General features: G+C 39.3%; 1 protein-coding gene across 2 annotated transcripts in view; it reads left to right on the top strand.

The window, feature by feature from the left end:
- Nucleotides 1-666: 666 nt before the first annotated feature.
- Nucleotides 667-25954, top strand: part of dennd3a (DENN/MADD domain containing 3a) — a 28517-nt gene continuing 3229 nt past the window's right edge. For both annotated transcript variants that reach the window (XM_085445746.1, XM_085445747.1), the window contains exons 1-29: nt 667-899; nt 5922-6020; nt 6530-6685; nt 8309-8444; nt 8942-9057; nt 9151-9281; nt 9390-9501; nt 9604-9723; nt 9809-9907; nt 9992-10111; nt 10582-10697; nt 11675-11830; nt 11956-12052; nt 12146-12249; nt 13695-13894; nt 13973-14132; nt 14332-14488; nt 15001-15223; nt 16886-16965; nt 17347-17526; nt 17645-17815; nt 18838-18967; nt 19132-19239; nt 21736-21833; nt 23539-23693; nt 24315-24381; nt 24459-24531; nt 24638-24756; nt 24855-24992. In XM_085445746.1, the coding sequence (XP_085301872.1) occupies nt 5940-6020; nt 6530-6685; nt 8309-8444; nt 8942-9057; nt 9151-9281; nt 9390-9501; nt 9604-9723; nt 9809-9907; nt 9992-10111; nt 10582-10697; nt 11675-11830; nt 11956-12052; nt 12146-12249; nt 13695-13894; nt 13973-14132; nt 14332-14488; nt 15001-15223; nt 16886-16965; nt 17347-17526; nt 17645-17815; nt 18838-18967; nt 19132-19239; nt 21736-21833; nt 23539-23693; nt 24315-24381; nt 24459-24531; nt 24638-24756; nt 24855-24992 (3603 nt within the window). In that variant the 5' untranslated portion in view covers nt 667-899; nt 5922-5939. The remainder of the gene's footprint in view (nt 900-5921; nt 6021-6529; nt 6686-8308; nt 8445-8941; nt 9058-9150; nt 9282-9389; nt 9502-9603; nt 9724-9808; nt 9908-9991; nt 10112-10581; nt 10698-11674; nt 11831-11955; nt 12053-12145; nt 12250-13694; nt 13895-13972; nt 14133-14331; nt 14489-15000; nt 15224-16885; nt 16966-17346; nt 17527-17644; nt 17816-18837; nt 18968-19131; nt 19240-21735; nt 21834-23538; nt 23694-24314; nt 24382-24458; nt 24532-24637; nt 24757-24854; nt 24993-25954) is intronic.

Raw genomic sequence — 25954 nt, 5'->3', positions numbered from 1 at the left:
AGTTTAGAAGTGTACAAAATTCCCATCACCCATGCTCACCATGTCCGCTCCTGGCCTGAGGGATTCTTCTTTAAGTCAAAGTTTCTCCACTATACAAAAGTATGGATGCCAAAATTAGATCCCTCTTTCGAGTGGACCTAATCTCTATTCCTCCCAGCGTCTCTTACTTGAGTAACTTTATTAGAGATGTCAACTGGAAAGGAATTTGTTCTTTGCCATAAAAAATGTTCTTAAAGTGAAGGAAGTTCCATTTAAATTTATTTATTCATATAGTAAATTATTAATTTACTTCGGGGCGTTGAAAGATAGAATAAAATTTACCCTCTTTGAATGTCAGTCAGGTTTATTAGGTTTGTTAGGTTTCTAAGAAAGGATACAATAAAATAAAATAAAAAGGGGGGGGGGGCACTACATTAACTTTTTCATAAGAGGAAGAAGAAGAAGAAGCTGTACATTGTGCGGACTTGTTTGAAGAAGTGATCTTTAAATCGAATATTAAATTGTATAATAATAATTCTTCTAATTGTATTGTATCTAAAGTTCTCGCAATATGGATAGTGCACTGCGGTGAATATCCAGTAGACGGAGCCTTTGCGAAGCAAAATGCCCCCTCTTCGAACTGCCAAACTAAAAAAGCTCTTATTTTGAAATTTGGTTCACAGGAAGTTCAGTTAACGCGTCGCCGCTCTGAGTTTGACAGACCAGCGGCAAACTTCGGACTGTGTGTGAGTGAGAAAGTAAGCTGTGAATCAGAGCACACAGTAAAAGTTGGTCTCAGTGCTGAAGTCCCTGCTGCAGCTGTCTCACGGCTTTCTAACCGCAAGCTGGAGCCGTTGTTAGCTGGAGGCTAACCCCCTGTTTAAAGTGTATCCAGTGGAAATGATCGAGAAATATTTAAGGTCAGTCTCTAATTTTAACCCTTGCTATGTGAGGAATCCTGCTCGGTTGGTCTCACAGCTCAGTTTCACGTGTTTTACATTTTCATCTGCTGGTATTAAAGTTTTTAACCTTGTTGTAATGTGTGACAGCATGTTTACATGACTGTTTTAGGCGTATTGTTGTTGCTAATGCGCTGTTTTGATTTGTTCGGGCTGTATACACGATGAACTCGGGGCAAGAGTCTTGGCACATTAAGCCACATGTTGCTCATATTTTGTGCTTTTCCACCCGCCCGCCAAACGAAAGAGAGATCATAGGGCGTGTCAACAGCAGTCCTGCAAACCGAGTGAAGAAAGAGCTGTAAAATGTTTACTTTACTCCCTACTGCTTGCCTTCATTTATTTATTTTACTGTTTAAAGTCATCAGAGGGTTTTTAGGGGTCTTTCGTGCACATTAAAGGGGCATGCCACCCTTTTTAACAGGTTACTCACTTCTTGTGTCCTATCTAAACTATCTAAGAAGTTTAACCAGTCTTCCCATGATTTTGGATTTTCCTGGGATCTAAAACCTACTTTTATTTTCCACTGGTGGGTGTTAATAGCTATGAGAAAAATTGAGAGCCGCCTTCCAGCACAGTCACTACTAAAAGGAGGCTTTGTTTATCTAAATGGCAAGTTATATTTCAGAAGTTTGTCTTTTAGGAAAGGAACTATCATATGGTGGAGAAATGAGACAGGAATTCCTAAAACTGCTTTCATTACTCTGTAAGAGCAACATTTGTTTTAACCACTTCCATTTTCCAAACCGTCTTCTTCCATATTTCTTTTCAGTTCCATAAAATACATTTAAAGCACGGCTGAAATTGCCACTGGCTGCATCAAAGCGGCTTCCTCTCAGACAGATATGACGACAAACTTGTTTGTTACAGATGGTGGACAGCCTCTGGATGGCTGCCTCTCACAGCATGGCGTTACCTCCTTAAGCTGCACACCCTAGTCAAGTTTAAATACTGTTACTTGTGGGTACACTAATGGTTAAGCTGTCCCAGTTTGTTTAAATGGTGGTTTCACTGCATCTGAATTTTATTAAGTCTTTGATGGTGCATGTATGTGTAACATAGTTCAAAAACTGTTTAATAGTATACAAATAAACACAACCCCCCAACATGAGGTTGGCTAAATTAGGGGTTTTCAGGGGAATAAGTGAGTTAACTATGTGCTTTTTTTCCTTGACACAGCAGGGTGGTTAGTCAGAGGCTGGAATGGCCTGAGAAAGGATTGCACGCAAGTGTGTCGAAGTTTAAGAAAGAATAGAAGATGACGAGACAAAAGGACAGAAATAAAAATAAAGGAAAGAGAAAAGCTAGGAGGGTGCTAGAGGTATGTTGGAGTACATAATGTAGGCAGGAGGTTGAGGAAAAAGAGGAAAATGTAATAGGGTATAGGTCATTGGGTTCAGCCTGGAGCTGCAACTAATGGAAGTCAGATGTTTATTCTGACACTGGTACATAGGCAGTCTGATGGTAGCTTGGTAAGTTTACTCAAAAGGACTTTAATTGGCATTGTATTTTGATGATACCTGAACAAAGGTGTTGTTTCATCTCAAATCATCAAACTTTAAACACTTTTGCTCAGTAGTGTTTTTTCTCTTGGAGCTCTGCCATGCAGGCCATTTCTGCCCAGTCTCTTTCATATGTTGGAGTCATGAACACTGACCTTATCTAAGACGAGTGAGGCCTGCAGTTCTTTGGATGTTGTTTTGGGGTCTTTTGTGACCTCTTAGATGAGTTATCGCTGTGCTCTTGGGGTCATTTTAGCGATTTTTGCCACTCCTGGGAAGGTTCATCACTCTTCCATGTTTTTGCCATTTGTGGATAATGGCTCTCACTGTGGTTCACTGGAGTTCCACAGCTTTCAAAATGGCTTTTTAACCTTTTCCAGACTGAGAGATCTCAGTTATTTTGTTTCTCATTTGTTCCTGAATTTCCTTGGATTGCGACATGATGTCTGGGTTTTGATGATCTCTTGGTCTACTCCACTTTGTCAGGCAGGTCCGATTTAAGTGATTTCCTTATTGAGACATGTGTGGCAGTAATCAGGCCTGGGTGTGGCTAGAGAAATTGAACTCAGCTTTCCAAAAATTTGATACACCACAGTTAATTTGTGTTATAACATCACTTTTCACACGGGCTCATGTAGATTAGATTTTTTCCCCCTTTACTAAAAAAATCCCTTCATTTAGAAACTGCATTTTGTGTTTGCTTGTGTTATTTTTTTTGACTAAAATTTAAATTTGTTTGATGATCTATAACATTTAAGTGTGACAAACATACCCCCCCCCCCCCCCCCCCCAAAAAAAAAAAAAATTGAAAAGCAGGAAAGGGTCAAACACTTTTTTACACCACTGTAATATATTCTGTGAAATTGTAGCTTCATATATCAAGTGCTTTTTAGATATTTATGTATGTTTTTTTTAATAAAAGGCCTGGCCTCCTGCTTTTAGACTTTTCTTTCATACATTGAAATCCGCCACAATAATTTTAATGTTAATGTTTAAACTCAAAAACCTTTAAGGATAAAGGCTCGATACTCTAACTCCTCTTTCTCACCATAAAATCTAATCAGAATTTGTAGGATGTGCTAGTTGAAACGCATTTAATACATAAAAAACAGTCCTGTAGTGTTGCGTATTTAAGCACACACTAACAAACAAAATATCACATCAAAAGACAACTAGTGACAATTTGTGAATGACATATATTGGTGTTTTACAGTAAAGGAAAGTAAAACGTGTGCAATACTTTTTTTAACATGACATTTTTAGTCATAAAAATGAATATATGCTGCTTTAATTCAACTTTAATGCAGGGCTTAGCAAATATGATAAGTTGTACCACAAAAATATCAGTAGATGATACTATAATTATTGCTACTACTGCCCGTCACACCTCCCAGGGTATGGACCACCAAAAGTAGATCTCCAGAGGTTTCAGTAGAAAGCTTAATCCCAATAGAACGAAATTGTAATTGAGAATTTTTTTTTTTTTTTTTTTTTTTTTTTTTGAAAGTCATTTTCAAGTCCAAGACGAATGCGTAAAGTAATGATAACAGCAGGAATGTCCAGAAGCATCATTCTGAAAAACTGAAAGAATAAAAACCTCTAAAAGTAACCACAAATAATGTAAATAATATAAATGTCCAGCTTCAGTTCAGCGTTTAATATCATGAATTTACCAAAGAAATTCTAGGATCAGCATGTTTTGTGAAAAAAGAACTGTAAGAGCATCTTTTTTTTTAATGTATCCACAATTGCTGAGAATCATCAAGTTTAAAAACTAATGCTGTGACTTTTCTTTAGCCACTACAGATGGAATCAAATGTGGCGATATGTCAGGCAAAAAAGTTTTTTAAAAAAAGGTTTGCTTACAGGAATTTTTGATGTTAATGACAAAACTGGTTTACTGCATCAGTGATCAAACTCTAACATCTGCTGTTTGTGCGATTTCGATTTTTTAAATATCCTTTTTGCATCACATAGTCCAGATGAATGCAATGCTGTGTGCATGTGTGACAGCATGCATCCTGAGGAAGTTGTGGTGAAGGATTTTGTCTATGCTCTGACAAATCTTGTGGTTTTTATTTAGCTGATGCTTAATTTTACAAATTTGATTAATCAAAACCTAGTTTCTTTACGCAAAGTGGAACTCAAACTCCGATATAAACAGCATTTGGTTTGAGAATTTTATTAGTCATGGTTAAAATTGTTGAACCGTCACCACAGCTGCTTCACCTCTTCACTGTAGTCAGATTTACAGTTGGGGTCAGAAGTTTACATTTACTCATCATCTGCATGAATGTTGCAGGAATTTTGGACTTTGATTGCTTTGAACTGTTGTTTTTCTAGGTTTGAATGATTGTAGAGGATTAAAAAAACAAGAATTGGGTATGCAATCCACAAACACCAGGTCAAAATTTTACATACAGGCTCAAATAAACACATACACTCCCACCTCCTTTATTATTCCAACAACTTTGTGTAGCGTAATAGTATTACTGTCAACAAAACAGCCCCACCGCATGATACTACTACCACCATGCTAGACAGCTGGTACGGTGTTCTTAGGTTTTAAAGCCTCACTTTTACGCCTCAGATCAAACCTCTTATCACTGAATCCAAATCAATCTTTGTCTCATCTGACTATTAAACCTTTCTCCAGAAAGCATTTGGTGGTGTTCCAGGCAGTTTCCAGGTCATGGCAGGCTTGAGCCTAGGTGGTTTTTGGGTTGGTCATGAACATTCTAACCAGTTTGGGTCTTCTTCTGGAGTTTGGCAAAGTGTTCACACATCCAAATAACTTGCATACAGCTGTTTGGACTGATGACATTGAAATCTGCAGGTTTTTTTTTTTTTTAGAAATGGCTCCAAGACACCTTCCCAGCTTGTGTAAACTTACAATTCTCCTTCTCAGATCATCACTGAGTTTCTTGGACTTTCCCATTGTTCTGAGTATTGGTCAGTCCAATGAGTGCTGTCAAACAAATCCCTTTAGTAGTTGCTGAATTGGAGAAAATCCAAAATTAATTAAAACATGTGCACCTAACTCTTTTTTTTTTAAGCCATGAAAGATGTACACTGTACAATCATTCCAACCTGAAAAAAAGGTTTAAAGAAAGCCCAAAATTACCATTACATATACTCATCATGGGCATGAATGCAAACTTCTAAACAACTGCACCTGCTAGTTCTCTGTCACTACAGTAAGGGCTACTGATGCATTTACCCTCAATAAAATCATGTTTCGTTGTGTGACATCATAACACGGTAACTCATCTGCAGATTCAGTCCAGAAACAGTGATACCTACTGTGAGTGGAATACCTAAATAAGCATTGTTTTAAAATATATGTTTCACTGACTTGACACGTTGCCTGATGTGTTAATACTACTACAAAAATTGCAGGGAAAGCTATCTCAGTATAAATTTTAGTTGTAGAAAAAAGCTCTTATCTCATCTAAATACACACTGTGTGTCTTTTTGGCAGTTTGAGTGCTTGGATGTGATGGCGGAGCTCCCATCTGGACTGCTTGAGGCATGTGTAGTGGTTGGAGCCCACAGTGATAAGCTTCGAGATATACACCAGGTATGTATGCAGACAGATAGTCTGTCAATCAAAGTCAGTCAAAAGACGGATAAAAAGTGTGACCATGCTGTTGAAGCAAAAACAGGCACACAAAGAATAAAAACAAAAAATCGGACATATTTCTGGGCTATCTGAATCCTTCCTGCAAACAAAAGCTCTTTTCGATACTTGTGGATTGTAACTCTAGAAGGAGCAGATTTTTGCTTTTATGTAGGTCAGCCTTTAAATCACAATAGCTGTGAACACTTATGTCCACAACATGAAGAGCATGATTCATTTCAAGTAGAATTGGGTGCGTTATGAACTGTTTGGCTAATCAAAAGTCTGATGTATAGAAATAATATCATGTATGCCGTAATGCTTCTTAATCAGTCATACTTATTAATTTCAAAGAGTTTACAACCGTAGGTTATAGTACGTGTAAGGGCAAAATAAATCCTCTGTATTGTTTTATATGTATGGTCTCTAAAACATGACTGAAAATATAAACATGACAAACTTCATTGCAGCTCCAACAACAGGGTAAGTTAAATGGACTCCCACTGTTGGAAGCTGAGGTACTGCAGGTCCATGCCCCGCCTTTTGTTTCCAAAGAGACCAATTCAAGCCAGGTGATTGCTCCAGCTTTCAGCCGTGTCCAGAGGAGGAGGAGCTTCATTAAGAAAGTATGCATCATTATTATTATTATTATTATTATTATTATTATTATTATTATTATATTACACAGGATCACAGAAAAACAAATTGTCTGCTGCTTGCGGTATTTCATGTGTCTTAAACTAAAGACACTTATACTACTTATACTAAAGCATACTACTGTGCTGAGTCCAAATCTGTAGTTGGATTTAGCCTAGGATGTCAGGTTCTGAAGTTATACACGATATCATTAGCTATTCATACAGACACAAGAAACTGATTTTATATTTGTTATACAGTCACTGTACATAACTACATTTTTCTTCAAAACTGTGAGAGATTACAAAAACTTGTTCACATTAACAAACGTGTAAATAATAAGTTCACTTGAGTCTTTATGCAATGCACATGCACTGTTCAAAAGTGCTTTAGGCACTTGCTTTTGCGGTTGTGAGAGTCTCCACTTGACCACTGCAGAAACCAGCAGTAATTGCCCATCATGTTGGGGTTGAAGCTGCCTTGATATCTTGTCTCCATGGTGTCAATATCCTTGTTGGATTGTTCTCCATGTTCATCACTTACATCACCCATATTTGGACTGAAAAAATCCAGATGAGAATGCAAAAAATGCATTTTGAGTGACATTTGGCAGTCGAGTTGCTGATACGCTGCTAACATGTTGCTTACAAGTTCAACATAGTTTTCAACCCGATGGTTGCCAAGAAAGTTTTACACAACTAGCAGAAATGCATCCCAAGCAGAAAGTTCAAGCATGTTCAGTTTGGAGCTGAACGCATCATTTTGCAGATGTCAAAAATTCCAACAGCTCAGGAATTTTTTCCAAACCTATCCTTCAGATACTGGAGGCCATTTCCATTACCATCAATTGGCATGTCAAAGTATTAGGCCCAGTTTAATGTGAAGTGGTGGAAGTTACACTTTTAGTGGATCAACCAGTGATGCATGTAGCACATTGTATTGGCAAACAGTGTGCTCTTCCATTGACTCATGTGTCTCTTTCATTCCCACAGCATGAGCATTAGGAACAGAAAGCTTTTCGTTACTCTGATTGCATGGGGGGTATTTAGCACAAATATAGCAAAGATTGTCTGGATGGTTAACGCAGCTCCACCTACTCATCTTTAGGATAAAACACACTAATAGACTTGCTAGATAAGAAAACAGTTCTGTAAACTATAAGCTTGCTCTTGGCCAATCTTGCATTATATAGAGGCTTAGCAACTGCTGACCCTGCAGGAACACGCTGCTGCATAATGTGTTACAAACGCGTGCTTATTTACCATGTAGTGGCCAAACTGTACTTGACCTTTAACTTAAGATTTAGACGTCCTAGGTGAATTTTGACTTCAGATTTGGAATCAGCGCACTGCATTTCATGTAAATACCATGTTTTATTCCCAGTAGCAAAATCTTTCTTGTCCTGTGTTATTATTAGTATTATAGAGTAAACGAAAAAACAGACTATCTGCAGAACAGTGGCTCAATTCCTTCACAGCAAGAAGTCCTGGGTTCAGCCCTGGGCAGGGCCCTTCTTTGCAATGCTTGAATGTTCTTCCAGGTTAATGCTGCATGTCTGGGCCCAGGGCACTCTTGCAAAAGAGTTTCTTGCTCATGCATTTTCCTTTTTGCAGAAGAGGAGAGATCGTGCTGCAGAGACTCTGTCTAATGGAGAAGCAGCCAATCGCGCTGAAGTGTCATCAGCAACAGAAGACATCAGTGTTCCAAAAGATTTGGATCTTATTGCTTTACCAGAGCTATGCTTCCCAGGTATTCTGTGTAAATTTCCATTGTGACAAACCAAACATTACTGAGGATTAAGCTGAATAGCACTGCTGCACACACTCATAATAAATACAGAATTACATAATAATCCAGTCTGTTGCTTGAGTAATCTATTCTTAGGCAATGACTGTATCTAGACTGATATGGTTTTACTAATGCCAGGTATTCTTCTTTCTTTCTCTAGTTAAGTCTTACTTAACTAGAGACCATCATGCTTAGATGCATTTTTCCAGTCTAAGATCAAGAATCTGAAAATTTATTATCATGCGTTGCACAGTCGAGCATTAGAAGTCCCATTTTCCTGCTCTTTAATCTAGGTTTAGAGGCATTATGAAATTGCATTTGCATATAGCCACTTCCACTGGCAGCCAGGACGTTTCCACTCTTATTGCTTTGTCTCTTGGAGACATGGATTAAATTAACGAGCATCTGTGCATTTTGTTGTATGGCATAATCTTAAAATATCTTTTTTTTTCATCTAGGTGGTCTTGAGCTAGCCAGTGAGCAGAAAAAAGACAGTTATCACTTCCTGGTTTTTACTGACATGTTTGGGAACCGAACCCATGGAGTCGTTGTGCAGTACTACAGAGCTGTGCTGGTACAAATGCATACTCTCAATTTAATAGAAGGACATGCTAGGACTAATCAGTGCAGACAATCAGTATTACTCATTGGCTTCCTTTTGTGTCAGTCCTGTCAGGAAGGCGTCTTCCAGAACGGTCACAGGGGAAGCTCAACTAAAGCACGTTTCTACGCACCCTTTGCTGTGTGTATCATCTCCAAGTTCCCCTACTACAATGCCCTGAAAGACTGCCTGTCATGGTAACTTCTTTTGAACATACAGTTGATAAATAACCTTGACCTTGGTTGTGTTTTACTTTGTGCATTTAAATTAATCTTTCATTTGGCCTCCTGCCTGCACATGCTCAGTCTCCTGGTCCAGCTGCATACTGCAAGACAAGCCGATTTTGAGGAGACAGTGAAGGAGTTTTCAGCCAAGCTGTCCCTCGTGCCGTTACCCCCTCCTGGACAGCTGCATGTGGTCAGGAAAAACTTTTCGTTCTCCATCAGATAACTCCACCTTATTGTCTTTGTGTCAGACAGCTCTGATAGATCCTTATAGTAAAATTCTTCTCTTTGTTAGTCTTTCAGTCTTCGTCCTCTTCAAATATATCTTCCATCAAGAGAGGATCAGGACAGTCCTGTTGTTGACATCGACCTGCATCTGCCTTTCCTCTGTTTTACTCACACCGTATTGCTCCAGGTACTGCATATGGCAGCGTGGTATTGCATTTAGCCTTTAAATATAGCAGAAAATATGAGATCCTAAGTATTTTTTCACTCTTCAGGTGTTGTCCTACCTTCTCCAAGAGCAGCGACTGGTCTTGTTCTCCTGTGACTGGGCCAGACTCACTCTTGTTGCAGAGTGTCTGCTGTTGTACCTCCAGGTTAGTGTAAAGAACATCGTGTTAAAGTGCCCATATTGACTTATTTTTCATTCCTAAATATTTTAGCCGTGTTTTCTCTTTCAGCCTCTGTCCTGGCAGCAGCCTTATGTTCCCGTCTTGGCGAGAGGAATGTTGGACTTCATAATGGCTCCCACTGCCTTTCTCATGGGCTGTCACATCAGTCATTTTGAAGAGGTTGCTGCAGTAAGTACAATGCTGTCGTTATCAGCGTTTAAACATTAGGCTTTTTGTGTCTACGTGTGCTTTTTTTTTTTTTTTAAACCATAATGAGGGAGTACACTCTTGGTTTCCTTCCTTGCTGACAACAGATAGATCGTGGAAACCTTTCTTATCTAAGGAAGTGGTGTTTTAAATATTTGGGGATTTTAGCTTAAGCTTATAATAACCTTTACAGTAATTACTAGATGTGCATTGAAGAAAATAAATAATAAATTACAATTTTCTTTGTAAATTGTCTCAGTTGAGCTCACATACAGCATCCAACAATAGCTGTTTGTTCTCATCTGTATTCGTCTTTATTCAAGCTGAGTCCACATATTCTACAGAGGCAGTCTGTTTGTCAGACTGAGATCTTCTGTTAGGCTGGATTGTACTCTACTGTACCTATTGTACCTACAATATATGCGTCTGTTTGTGCTCATTTGTGGGAATAGGAGACAGAAGACCTCATTCTGGTGAACATCGATGATGGCAGCATTCAGACATCGTGGTGCGAAACAGTCGACCTGCCTGCTATCCCTCTGGTTGCAGCTGAGAGCTTTACATTAAGGTAACAAACATGTGCCTCAATGTAAAAGTAGACTGCTTAATAGATACTGTGACAATAAAAGGAACTATTATGCTTTTACTTATTTTGTGTACTCTTATAGTGTTGGTGCTCTTATTAGATTTCAGTAAGTTAGATCCGCAAATGTCAACACAATCCCTGTGAGCCAAGATTTTGTTTCTGACAGTTGTGTCAAGCTGACATCAGGTTGGCACTGAACAGGAAGCGTTGGCCAGGGGGCAGCCAATCAGAAGAAAGTAGAGAAAGAGGCCTTTAAGGAACGGCAGTTGAAACCATTTATTTCAGGCAGATGGACAGTATAAGATGAAAAAGGGCCTGTTGAGAATGTTAAGCTGCTCTAAAATAAGAATATGGAGTTGGAAATGGAGTGACCAGATCCCAACAAACTATATATGCAGAAATTTGTGTGGGACAAAGTGGAACACATCAATAATGCTAAGAGGTATATTTAACTTAAAATACAATACAATAAATTCTACATGTTGGTGGCTTGTCATTTAGTAAGAACAGGATAAATATATTTTATTTCAAAGTCTCTTGCTAAGTAGATACAAGCTTTTTATCCTAATGAGTATGCATTAGGCTTGTTAACATTTTTCTGATTATAACAAAAAGCCTTCCCTTTACAAAAGTGCTTGTTCTGCAGAATCAGTCAAAATGTGGGACGGACACGAAATAAAAATTCTGTGCAGTCCAACATAAACAGCAACATCTGGTCACCCTAGCTAAAAATGAGCATAACACGTCTGTTTATAGAGAGAAGCATATATGTTCAAACTGAGGTTTGGCATGCAACTCTTTCAGCTCGAATCACACCAGCTTTTGAACTAAATGTTACAACTGCTGCCCTAAAAACTGCCTAAATCAAATTACAAAGGCAGTGAATTTTTAAATGAAGTCCTTTTTTTTTTTTTTTAAATACATATTTGGGATGTGTGTATGTCTGCGTCTGTTTGCAGGGCAGAGAGTCTGCAGCTTCATTTTGACCTGGAGCTGTGCCATCTTGCAGCTGGAACCGATGCTAATGCTCTGCGATCTCAACGCAGAGACTGGCAGAGACGGCTCAACACACAGATACAAAATATCGCCCTAGAATTGGTGGTCAACATCTTCAGGTACAGCTTTGCAAATGTCATAGAAATAAATGATTACTATTACAAACTGAGTATATTTAAAATCATTTTATCACTCTCCCTCTCTTTCTTTGCTTCAATTCCATGTATATGGATGGTTTTGTCAGTGGGGTGCAGGACTTCCTAAGCCATGAACACAGGGTTTTTAACAGCGAGGAATTTCTGAGAACGAGGGAGCCAGCAGACCAGTTGTTTTACAAGAAGGTACACTCCCACCTCTACAAACTAAAAAAGCGCCCACTGGTAAACACAAAAACGCTAACTGCTCTTACGCGGTTCTCTTTGTTGCTATCTCAGGTATTAGAAACTCACATCTTCCACTCATTCCTGCGTGACCGGCTAAACAGGAAATGGGACACCTTCAGCCGGATGGAGCAGAACACACGTAATCTCATGCACAAGTATGATAAGAGCATGATGTCATCACTGGTTTCAGTGTGAATGTTAATCAGTTCCAACATTACACGTTTCGTCAAACAATCTCAGGTGGTAGCTCTCAAACAGGTACAGCAGGTGTCCACTGTCTTAGTGTAATTTACTTGTGAGTCATTACTCAGCATTTTCCTGTCTGTACTCCTTGCAACATACAGAGGCTGAAACTGAATCCAAGATTATCTCAGAGCTGCTCTACCTGTTAAACGAGCAGCAGCTGTTTTGGCAGTACATTATTAATATCATTAATTGTGGTTTTGGGGGGGAGTGACTCTGGGTGAGTTTGTAAAATGTAGATTTTTGCATTTTTTAACTGCTAAAGTGACCCACATGCTGTAAAATTTTGTGCAGATACCAGTGTATGAATAGCCTGTGTATGTAGTGCTTTTTAGTAATTTATTTAGCTTTTTGTGCCAGAGGGGGGAAAATAAATCACTATAAGTAAAGACTGTTTTAAAGTATTTCAGCACTTCACCACTCTCTTTGAATGAGGATCAGTCAAATCATACAAATTTTTGAAACCGGTCAAAAGGACCACAAAATTGATATAAAACAATAGTGAGTGTCATCTTACATGGTAATACTGATCATTTATTTCAGTAAATTACATTTCACTGACTTCTTGTCTTGGTCAGACAATGTAAGTCTTATATAAATCTGCTTGGGGTTTTGACTATAAGGTGTGCATTTGGGGTTATAATATATAATAAATTAAAAAAGAGATTAAATGGTTCTTACTTGCTGCCCTAAAAATATAATCATTTAACAAAACAAGCGCACAAAGGTTAGGAACGAGAAGTTAGAGCTAAGGTGCTCATGACTCATGAAACTCATAATGAATAACCAGATTGAATGACTTTTGTTGCGGTCATGCATTTGTTCCAGTGCTGGTTGCAATTGACATTAAATCAGGATTTTCATTAGAATACTTTGCTTTGGAGATGTTTTTACTGTCATCGCATAACATGTCAGCTAGTTTGCTGACTTGGCCTCTGGGGATAACAAGCTTCCAGTGCAGGCAACAGATTTGTTGGCCAAAAATTCCTCTTCTGTCCTTGGTCATAATTTGCAAATTCATATAAATAGAAAATAAAACACCATAAAAGACAAATACATAGAATATGATTGACAGCTATGTCAGAATAGATTTTTAGCAAATGCAGTCCTTTTTTGCTGTTTTGCACATAGTATGCAACCAAAGCCAGCTGAAGCATGATTGGTCAGTAAAACTCAGACTTTTTTTGCATTCAGGTATTTGTTTATAGAGATTTTACAGTCATAAATGACATGTTAAAAATGCACGTTATCCTCTGTAAATAAATAGATTTGTCTGATTCAATTACTTTCACCTGCTTGCTGTCATCACTAACCATAAAGAAAACACAATCTGTGCCTCAATCATTTTTCTATTCAGGAATCGTGGAATGACGGAGTCTCCCCGGCGTCCTCCCATGTCTGAGCTATCCAGGTCTGGCTACAGAACATACGGCAGCCCTGACAACAAGCTGAGCAAAAGGCTGGGAGCCAGCCTGCCAAATCTGGTGCAGTCTGTCAGTGAAACTTTACCCGTCATCAGTCCCAGAACAGTCTGCAGGAAGATGACACCTGATATTGGTCAGTCCCAGTTAAGGAAAAGTGAAAGTGATTTAGCCAAGTAGCAATCAGTTTCTAATTTTGTTTGTCTCCCTTCAGGTTTAAAGTCCCCCAAGAAAGCAGTGAAAGTTTTCCGTCTTCCAGAATTCCCTCCTCCGCTGGCCTACCACTATGTCCAAAACTATTATTCTGACATGATTGCTTCACTGGGGAAAGCTATTAATGCTACACCACCGGAAGAGTCTGCTCTACTGGCCAGGTACGAGAACGAAGAAACCTGAAATCTCATATAAAGTAGAAATTTATAAAAATGTACAAGGAAATAGGTTCACGTTTCTTCAATAAATTGTATTAATTTTTGGATGGATGGATGGATGTCTCTATTTAAGTCATTTTAACAATATCTGAACCTTATATAGTGTCAGATCCCTAACCATCTCATCTATTTCTCTGTTCAGGTACCATTATCTGCGTGGTTTGGTCAACACTGTGTCCAACAGGCGTCTTGATGCATTAGAGGACTTTCAGAGTCTGTACAAGACAGACTCTGATATTTTTCCCTCTCAGATGGTTAAGTCTTTAGTGGACTCCCTGCCAGAGTCTGAACGTTTACAGGTCAGTTCAGGTTGTCATGACTGTGTGTTTTACTCTCCCTGCAGATATAAACCCTGTTGCCTAGAACCATCTTAGTTAATTACATCTTTAGCCACTTAAACACAATATACTTGTGTTTCAGTCATCAGTCCCAGAACAGTCTGCAGGAAGATGACACCTGATATTGGTCAGTCCCAGTTAAGGAAAAGTGAAAGTGATTTACTTAAACACAATATACTTGTGTTTAAGTAACCATAGTTTTCTTCTTTCTTTACAAACTACCCTCAGTAAGATTGTGAGGTGTTAACAGCATCAAATATCATGTCAGCAACTCAGTTTCTCATCACAGGATAAGTAGGTGATTGCAGATTATTTTAACAATAATGACTTTCGGTGCAAAAAAGGGCAAGTCCACTGCTTCCGCCTCACCTTCTAGTCTAAATGAAGTCCATCTTAGTTGTTTGTGTGTAATCTTACTGACAGTTAAATAAACAAACAAAGGCCTCTGCCATAATGTTGAAATCTCCCGACAGGCGGATAGAAAGGCAGAACTCAAACGGCTTATCAGTCGGGTCAAAAGGGACCAGGAGCGGGAATGTGCGGGCCGTGGAAACGGGCACGAGGAAGGCGCCATAAAGAGATTCCAGCTGCCGACAAAATACATGCAGCTTGAGGAGTTTGTGAAATGTGTCCAGGAGTCTGGCATTGTTAAAGACCAAGGAACTATTCAGAGACTCTTTGATGCTCTAACTGTAGGTAGGTACTTATTTATTTGACCAATTACCCTAAAAGCTGTGAGAAGTCTCAGGTTTTTTTATTTGAATTACACATAATTTTCGGGGGGGCGGAGCCTGCTTTGTACTCTCTCACTAAAGCATGTCAGAATTGGTAAATCACACATGCACACACTCACAGGATATTTCCTGTGTCCTTGTCCTTCTTCCTCTCTTTTTCCAAGCAAATATTTATTCTTCGGGTTAAACATTACCTCACTCTTTCTTGAAGGATTTGCTGTGCAGCTTTCAAGGCATAACCAGAGCTTCACTGGGCAGTCGTTGCCCTATGACCTCTTTTTATTTGCTGTTTACTTTTTGCACATACTCGAGGTGTTCTCAGTCGGAACAGAGGTGACTTTTTCAGTAAAAGAAGCATCAGTTCACAAGGTGCAAGTAGTTCCACAGTCCCTGATCTGACAACTTTCATGTTGGCTAAGATTTTTCTTGTGTTGGTTTTAGATATTAAAGCTTTGGCGTGTGTAGTAAAGATTTTCAGTTCCAGTAGTAATAATAATTTGGGAAAGAGTGTCACTAAAACATATGTGATTGGAAAAGAAGGAAGGAAGCTTACAGTGAGAACTTATCTTTGCCTGCACACTGGGATTTTGGAAAATGCCTTCTTTCTTTCTTTCTTTCTTTCTTCTTTTTTTTTTTTTTTCTGTCATAACATCCTGTTGGAGGTTGTGACAGGCTAATGTCAGGTTTTCCTTTCTACTTTCACTGCGGAGGATAAGATTCAGAGTCACATCAACAGGATTTGGATCTCCTTTTGCATTGTAAATGTATTATAATTACTGTTTCCTATTATAAGTTCCTGTTGTATAGTCACTTAAAAAAGTGGTGTTTATATAAAAATGACTACAACATAACACATGGTTATGTAGTAATTTTAGAACATGTTACGAAAGCGTTGATGTTAAATGAAAAAGGCAGTCAGGCGGTGACTGTGTGTGATTCAGTGGGTGAGAACATAGTTTCGTATCTCTCTGGGTGGTTGGTTGGGTGTGGGGGTGCACAGAGGTGATGCACTGTATGTGGCCATTGTTGGAGAACAGTAGGGATTGCAACTTGCAGTCGCTCACTCTGCAGGCATGCTTGGAAAGAGAAACAGAGCTGACTCAGAGAGTAAGCAGATGCCTGTTTATAATAATAATAATAATAATGGATTGGATTTATATAGCGCTTTTCAAGGCACCCAAAGCGCTTTATAATACCACTATTCATTCACACACTGGTGGAGGCAGCTACAGTTGTAGCCACAGCTGCCCTGGGGCAGACTGACAGAAGCGAGGCTGCCATATCGCGCCATCGGCCCCTCTGGCCAACACCAGTAGGCGGTAGGGTAAAGTGTCTTGCCCAAGGACACAACGACCAGGACAGAGAGCCCAGGGATCGAACCGGCGACCTTCCGGTTACAGATGCGATTCCCAACCCCCTGAGCCACGTTCGCCCCGACAGTTATGACAGTTTGTGACACAATTCTGGGTTTATGACAACTTAAAGACTTATTATTTTTATTAAATGATGTTTAAAATGAGGTTTTAAACTGTTTCAGACCAAGTAGGTCTGATACTTATATATCAGACCTACTATCCACAAACTCTCTTCAGTTGTTTTGAAAGTGTGTGTTTGTTTGATGCAGGTCATCAGAAGCAGGTCAGTCCAGATTTGTTCAAGGTTTTTTACACCATCTGGAAGGAGACTGAGGCTGAGGCACAAGAGGTCTGTACTGTACTTTACACTACTTTAAACAAATTACGATGGGAGAATTAACAGTGATTTGCGGTTCTGTGTAGATTATAATTTAAATTATAAACCTACTATTAAGTTTTGTTTCTGCAAATGGGGAAAAAGTGCCATTCTTTAAGTTAAAATTTCAGTTTATTTCCTTGAAATTCAAATAATTACAATTATTTTTAATTATTTTCTCAGATCTATGAGGTGGTAACTCAAAATTCTGAGATTAAAAACCTGAAATTTTGGACTTATGGATGACAAAAGATTCTTTCGTTTTTTCAGTGGCAGAAACCAGTTTCAATAGTTTACACTGTAGTTGAACAAATTGGCACTTTATGCAGGTTTTTGTGTTCGTTTGATCTGAAGGTTTGTCTGCCAACATCTGTTTTGGAGCACATTGAGGCCAACGAGTGCGTCTTCAAGGTGTCGTCTTCAGTAAAGACGAGCCGCGGAGTGGGGAAAATCGCCATGACTCAGCGACGGCTCTTCCTGCTCACGGATGGACGGCCAGGATACGTGGAGGTGGCACAGTACCGAGATTTAGATGTGAGATTAAAAGAAGAGAAATCCCGAGATACAAATACAGCTGTGCCCAGTAAGATAAGACTTGAAACGGCAATCTATAGTAGATGTTGTCTTTGTGTACTTTTGTTTTTTGTTTTAGGAAGTAAAGGTCTCCTCAGCTCCCTTCATGCTCCTGCGAATCCCAGGCCTGAAGCTTCGTGTCCGGGGAAGGAAGGAAACTTTTGAAGCTAATTTGAAAACGGAAACTGAGCTTTGGAACCTGATGGTCAAGGAAATGTGGGCCGGGCGCTTCACAGCTGACCAGCACAAGGTAAATCTGTGATGAAGAGGCTGTGTGGGTGTTGCTGTGAGGGAGCATAGAGGAAAATGATAAGCTTCATCAGGAAAATTTATTGAATTACCTTGCTCGTTTATTATTCATACCTCGTGTTTATTCAGGCATCAGTTTGAGTGTGTGTCAGTTTCTGTGAGGGAGTGGTTGAAATTCCCTCAGTTATGCATGAACACAAATAGGCACACTTGAACAAACACAGGGGGTTTCCTTTGTGAAACCAAAAGATGTAACTGTAAAATATCTGTCTGTCACATTTACCCCCCTCACTGTTGTTCTCTTCTCTTTATTTAAAATATTATCATTTCTCACTTCCTTTGATTGTCAGTTTCTATAGTCAGGCAGCCTGTGATGACTGTCCAACTTGTCTGACAGGATAAACATCTACAGCACTGCTTAGTCACATGTAAATCTTGTTTGATCGTTGATTATTTCAGTTGTAATTGCCTATATTTACAGCTTGTCCTGTTTGTATATCATGTCAATATAAGTATTTTTGGGTGTGATAAGTTTATTGAGACCATAAATCTTTAGTAAACTAAGATATAGTCATTCTGAAAAAGAGTGACCATATATCTTTAATTTGACTTGATTTGATTGGTCAATGCATTATGAAGACTGAAATATATGTATGACCTCTGAGATGGATTGCCATTGCTGTATACGCCTTTTAAGTCTGAGAGTATGACTCATGATGACTATTTATCCTGGTATATTTTTTTTCTCCTTTGTGACATCAGCATTTATTTTTTTTTCATTCATTTTTATTATAAAAAAAATCACTTAACCGCTGTTGTATGTATGTCTGGTCTGGTGATGGCATCTGGCTTATTGAGGTTGACCTTGAACATCAGTCAAAAGTACATTAGTGAGTGTTTACACCAGCTGAAATTGTATTCTACAAACTTTGTAAAAGTATAAGGATCGTAGCCATAAGCATTGCCTTCTAATGCTTTTTTTTTTTTTTTAAACAAAAAATTCTGTCTCTCTCTTTCTCTCAGGACCCCCAGTACATGCAGCAAGCTCTGACCAATGCCTTATTAATGGACGCAGTAGTGGGAAGTCTTCAGAGCAGCAAGGCTATCTATGCTGCTTCTAAGCTGGCTTACTTTGACCGCATCAAGATGGAAGGTAGAGAAAGATGTGCTTTGTTATGGTTATGGACATATTTGCGTAATAAAACTGTGCCCGTTTGGAAACTTTATGACTCATCGAGACTACAGTAATCTTTCACTTTGAGTTTGTGCTTTCATCACCTGGTTAAGGTTAGTTGCTTCTCTTTGCTTTGTCTCCAGTCCCAATGATGGTTCCCAAGACAACTGCAGAGATACTAAAGCACAAAATTAACCCTTCGCTGGAACTTGCTTCACCTCAGGCTGTGGATGTTCTTCTCTACACATCAGGTACACACACACACACACACACACACACACACACACACAGCTTTTAAATGTGTCCCGTAAACGAGCAGTTTCTCCATCATTTCTCATCAACACTGTTACAACAAGTTTCAGCCTCTTCCCCTTTTTTATTGGTCATTGTGGGAGTCGATGATGTGATTGGCTCTTTGGAGCAGCAGAGCAATTTCCCAATCTAACTGTGACACTAACGCGCATGCACTGACATATATGTTGACTAATGCACAAAAAAAACCAACCTGGTGTTTATCTGTCATCACTGTGGCACACACTGACATAAAAAACATGCAGATGCAATAAAGTTCCTCAACCACACTTCCTCCCCAGTCTCATATTACAGTAAACAGCAAAAGGAGTTGCAAGATATTTAAAAACATGCTGGGAAGGAAACCTCTCCTCAATCTCTTAAATAAATGGTCATAAATATGTGGACTCTCTTCTTTTTATTGTGAGCTGTGAAATCATAGGAAAGCACAGGATAAGTGCTTTACATAGTGATTACAAAACTGCAGCGGGAATGGCTGTATGGGCTGTCTGGGTCCTGGGGAGGCCATGACTGAGGGTGTGCAAATGTTTTTTGTTTTTGTTTTATCAAGGTTTGCTTGAATTGCGTCGGCAGTGGGTCTGGGATCATTGTCATGCTGAAAAAGTAAGCTGTTAATATTTCAGGGTGTAAAAGTCTCATGGTACTTCTTTTCTCTCATAATTCTGTCAATTTAAAAAAAAAAAAGATTGCAGACTCTACTTCTTTCTAAAAGGAAGTATAAAGAACAGACACTGACACAAGTTATGAAGAAATGTAAGGACTGCAGAAGTAGGGCTGTTCGATATAACGATATATATTGGATAACGATATAAAAACGTCTATCGTCTATCGCCGAAAACGGCGGCCTTTACAACTTATGTCTAAAAATGTATAGTTTCATGCATCTGTTATACAGTCATTGGTTAAAACACTCGACTCCAGCTACATGACGCGCAGCTGGAAACACTTCCCGCAAGACGAGCTGCCCGAGATTCACATAATTTATAGAAAATGTTACATTTCTGTGATTTATATCGTTATCGGGACGATAGAATTCTTACATCGGGATATGAGATTTTGGCCATATCGCACAGCCCTATGCAGAAGGTTGTTTTTTTTTTAAGTAATTACTTTAGGGGTTTTTTTCTGTCCTAATTAGTTGTTGACTGTAAACAAGGGGAAGAGAGTTTGTGTAATAAAAGTCTCTGTCTGGACGTGACCTGTGGACTGTTGTTGGCTGGCGGCTTGATCCTGACAGGCCAAAGGGATGAGTGATTTGATGAGAATGCAGATCATTTTATGGCCTTCACAGTCACCTGATTTAAACACCTAAGAAGACACAGTAAACTGTGTGTTCCACCACACCGGAAAAACATTAAATAACATAGAATATCTTTTTTTTTTAATGATATTCATCCTTATATTAGTGTAAAGCAATAGAAGAGTAACTGCCAAGGAAGTGAAACTATCTTCTTGTAGTTTGTGGTTTATTTATTTCTTTTCTTCCTTTAATATGTCACCTATGAATTGTGGTTATTATTTGTGGCCTTTGTTGTTTAGTGCATCCTTGATTTTTATCCTGGGGCACCGACAGCCTGGCACATTATATGGCAGGAAGATCGTGAGTGAAAAGCTTTAAAAAAAGATCCACAGAGCCATTCAGTGGCCTTCAGCAGGCAGCCATCTGGGTCCACTTAAATACATGCTGGTGGCAGACTAACCCCTGCCACTAGCACAGTCACACTCAGTGATCCACACATTAACAAACACATTTCAGTTCTTCTGTAGCAGTCTGCTGCTCTTTGGGATTTCTGCTGGTGAAAAAGAACAAATCTGGCCATTCAGGTCCTCCCTCCCCGGCCCTCTCGGACTCTTTCTCCCTCTCCAGTTTGAATATAGGTCACTGAATTGAGTTCCTGGCACAGATCCGGTTCACACCCCCTCTCCTCTCCCCTCTGTTCTCACCACACTTTTTTCTTTTTCTAACTTTTTCACTTCATAAGTCCTCTTACCTTCTGTTCCACTGCCCTTTTCTGCTCCTTGAAGTAAAAACACAGGATGTTACTTTTTTTTTCTTCTCCATGAGCTGGGGCATTTTTTAAAAGTGCTGAATCCGTTGGGAGAAATCTGACCGTTGGTTTGGTTGGGTGGAGTCGAGCTGCAAAATAATATTGACATGAAGTGCTTCCCTTCACACTGCTGGAAGAAAACTCCTAAGTAGCCTCTGGAGTAGAAGACAGAAATCTGTATAAGTAATATTCACTGCAGGCCAAGTGTAATGATAGGGTGTTGAGAAATAACTGATTAAGTGTGTGTGTGTGTGTGTGTGTGTGTGTGTGTGTGTGTGTGTGTGTGTGTGTGTGTGTGTGTGTGTGTGTGTGTGTGTGTGTGTGTGTGTGTGTGTGTGTGTGTGTGTGTGTGTGTGTGTGTGTGTGTGTGTGTGTGTTCTATTTCAGGTCAACTATGGGTATCGGTAAATAAGGGGAAGGTGATGGTGTTTGATGCCTCCAGCTGGTCCCTCACACACACCTGCCATGTTGGGAATGCTAGACTGGTGAGAGGAACACATGAAACGAATAATCAGGCTCAGACTGCTCTAAATGATTGTTTCCAGACATTTTTACTTAACGTCTGGTGCATGACTCCGGTTATCAGTGCAAAAACTCCACCCATCTGCCGTTCAAAACTTTATTTCGAAGGGGCAACCAATCAGAAGAAAGCTAAAACATCTTGTTTAAGACAACGAATGAAATAGATTTTTTTTAAACTGTAAACTTTAGAACTACAACAGTTAAGCTCTAATGTAAATGTCAATACAATATGGAGCTGGAAATGAACATTGCAGGTCCACTCTTAACACAGTTACAATTTTATTTTTATTCATGAAAATATTTGTATTCAGTTATATGGGTTGGCTGATGCCTGTCCCAGATGTGACAAGGCAAAAAGGAGGGGTACGCTATGGACACGTTGCTTGACTAAGGGCTAAAACACACAGGCAGTCAGGCATTCCTGACCAGATTCATACATGGAGTCACCAGTTAGCCTAACCTGCATGTCTTTGGATTGTGGGAGGAGGCTGGAGTATTGGAGGGAGAGGGAAAACTTTCCAACTCCACACAGTTCAAATCCACTGACCAGTTGTGTCAGTGGATTTGAACCTGGGACTGTCTTGCTGTGATATAACAGTGCCATAGACTGCACTACTGTGCTATGCATGAAAATCAAAAGAAAAGACCCAAAAAAGCAGTAGTAAATATTCAAATTTGATCCTTTCACACAGTTAAGCCTCTACATGTTAAACTGGCTTCTCTAAACCTCTGCTAGTAGTCTTTTTTCCACCACTAAATAAAAACACCTGGCCAGATGTTTGCTCATCGCTGAACTAAATCAGCAGATAAGCACACCACAGACATCAGGTACATATTAAGTATATATATTAAGTGGTTTTTGTTTCTCCTTCTCTGGCTTCACTTCAAACATTATCTTTCAACATGAAATCTCATGTTTGTAGGGAATCCATGGTGTGTTTTGAATAGTTTACATTCCCTCAAAGAACAAAGCATTTTCCAGTGATAGCTGGCTGGAGGGTTGAAAGCACCAGCCAGTGGTCGAGCTTCATAAACATTTTCTCCAGGAGAAAGGATTTGTGAGGTTTTAAGACACTTCTTAAGTCTAACCCTTACTTCAACTGTGCAGTTCAGTTACATGAAATATGTTGGAAGTGTGAGACCGAGATGGGCGGAGTATGTGTTTTCACTTATAAAACACTGGCATGACGATTTCTAACTTTCACCAGCAGCGTGAAAACAGCTGTTGAGAAAATATCATGAAATTATTGTAGACAAAGTAATTTAAACATTTTTTCTATTGATAATTTTTAGCTGTAACTTCCAAGTCTATTTGCACATTCTGTAACACAGAGGTACTTGATATTAGAAGTAATGTTTGTCAGGTAGTGTTTCAGTAGTTTATTAGAACAATTTTGCCGCCTAGTGGACATGCTGAGTATTGCGTCCTGCATGAAGCTCTTAGCAGCTCAGCTGGAAGAGCTTCTGACATTTAAAAATATGCAAAGACACCTGCTGTGGCGACCCCATTGTGAATGTGGGAGCAGCTGAAAGGAGCTTTAGAATTAATTGACTGAGTTGTTGGTTTTTTTGTTACCCAGGTAGAAGATTTTGAAGATCCAGGTTAAAAATTTGTGTAAAGCTGTAATACCTGCGGACTCGTGCTCAGAAACATGTTTCTGGTTTCAGAACTGCATGTTGGAGGTTGACAAAGATCAGGTGTGGATGGGCTCTGAGGACTCAGTGATCTACATCATCAGCATAGTGGCCATGGTGTGTAACAGACAGCTGACTGAGCACAGGGCAGAGGTCACAGGACTGGCGGTCGACAAAGACAAATACAGGTAACGCAGAACAACAGCCACAACAAAAATACACAATCACCCCCCCCCCCAACTCGGGCCGCACTGCCTCACTGCCCTCACATCACATACCGAACACACCTTCCCAGATTTTCTGCTAAAGCTGCAAATTGTCTCCTCTCTCATTCTAATGGGCTGTTCTTGCTGTCACTCTGCTGTTTCGACCCTTAAACCTCCAGTATTCTCATGGAGGCTTTATAAAGAAGTTTATTCATCACTGCCAATATGATATGTATGAGTACCAACTTCTGATCGAGGGAACACCCAGTTTCTGTTTGTGTATTCTAATCAAACAGTTAATAATTTCAGTTATAAATTCGCAGTTTAAAGAAATGAACTTTGAAACAGAAAGTTAAGAAAAACAGCAAATAAGCCATCAGCAATATAAAAGCATTCAATTTGTTTGATGAATTTCTTGAACTTGTATACTATTCTTATTCAGATGAATAACAATATCATAAGTCGACTGGTTGTTTCAGCAGTATTATCATTATTGTTAGGTAATTAAAGTTGTATTCAAGGAATGGAAATGTTTGTGTCTAATCCACTCTGTTCTTGAAATGTACATTAAAAATAATCTTACCAGCCTGCTTTGTTCTTCAGCCAAAAGGTGGCATACTCCTGCAGTGCAGAGGGGACAGTCATGGCGTGGGATGTCTCCACATTGCAGGTTGGTTTAATATCAACCATTGTTCACACCTGTTTGCATTTCTCTTTCAGCTTGTTTGACTTTTCCTTTTCCTTCAGGTGAAGAAGCACTTCCGCCTCTCCTGCAGCCGTCTGCAGTCCATTTACAGCTGCAGCGGCACGCTTTGGTGTTGTAAGTTTCCTTCACACTGGACAGTTGGAAAAATGGAAAATCTGAGACTTTGATGATGTAAAGTGAATACCCTCTCTTTCCGTCTTTCCCTCTGGTCTGGTTTAAGGCTCCAGAGACAGGATAATGGAGGTGTGGAGGAATGGTTCATTAAAACGTTGCATGAATTTACCAGAACAACAAAAAGGCTCCACAACTACTTTCAGCTGTGCTCTGATCTTACCAGAGGTACAAACACACATTTTGCTCTTAATATTGTTTTTCTTTAATAAATGTATTTTCATTTTGTAAGAGTGACCCCGTTTCACCTGATGTGTTTGTGTCAGCGGGAGGAAATGTGGAGTGTGTGTGCAGATTCTGGAGAGGTGTCTATTTGGCACATTAAAGACTGCAGCAAACCGTTCCACCGCATCACCCTACAGGACTGCACCGGATGCTACTGCATAATTAAAGTTAAAAACCAGGTTAATACACACACGCACGCACACGTACAGAGCAATATGGAAAATATTCTTATTTTTATGGTTGATGTTAATATGATAATCAGTGAGTCTCAGAAGTGCTAATTTTTCACATTTGAACATTCAAAATACAATGTTTTTGTTTTATTTTTATTTGTTTTAGTCCTTCTTTAATTTGTTAAATTCTAAGAGAAGTTAACTAGTTGCAATAGGAGCTTAGGGGAGAGTGGGGCAATGTAAGAAATCTTTCAGTGAAGTTAGCCTTTCAATCATGAATACAACACAAGAATAAAATGGGTATAATGCGGCTTCAGGATCTTAGTTGTTATTCAAACCATAGCAGCAGAAGCAGATCATTAAAAACAATATAAGGCACAAATAAAGGGGTCCTTCAGTCTACTTGCCCTTATGAGGAGCAAAGCTCCATCCACACAAAGCCCCCATCCATTCACCATAAAAAGTTAATGACATTCAGCGACTTCAAGTTTATTTTTAGAAAGAGGGGCAATACATATTAATGAACATTTTAACAAATGTAAATATGCCAGATTATGGCCTTGGGCTAATTTCCATCTGCAGACCCTCTGGCAGGTTGGTGTTAAACACAAGTTAGTAAAAACATACAGAGACACTATTTACAGGTCATGTGACAAGGACAAAAACAGTGATCACATTATACTAGAACAAACAATGACAAGGAGAGTGGACACAGAGGACAGTATAGATAACAATAACGGAAACACATCAATTATATTGCACAAACCCAGTATTGTATATGCCCTGACCGTCGTGATATTGCGTTCACCCATTGCACTAACAGTTGTTTCCCTTTTTGTAATACACTAACTCTTTTTCCCGTCCAATATAAAACATGATTATTAAACATGATTACATGTTTGTGTGTCCCTCAGCCGCCCTTTTAAGTGACTCTTAAAGATGGGTAGACTTGTACTTTCCCTCACTGA

The sequence above is a fragment of the Copadichromis virginalis genome, linkage group LG22, assembly GCF_057382275.1.
Source record: "Copadichromis virginalis isolate Kocher_CV1m ecotype Utaka linkage group LG22, C_Virginalis_male_GT1.1, whole genome shotgun sequence".
NCBI classification, from domain to species: domain Eukaryota; kingdom Metazoa; phylum Chordata; class Actinopteri; order Cichliformes; family Cichlidae; genus Copadichromis; species Copadichromis virginalis.
Note: the sequence above shows the minus strand (reverse complement) of the source record. Positions and strands in the feature narration are given on the sequence as shown.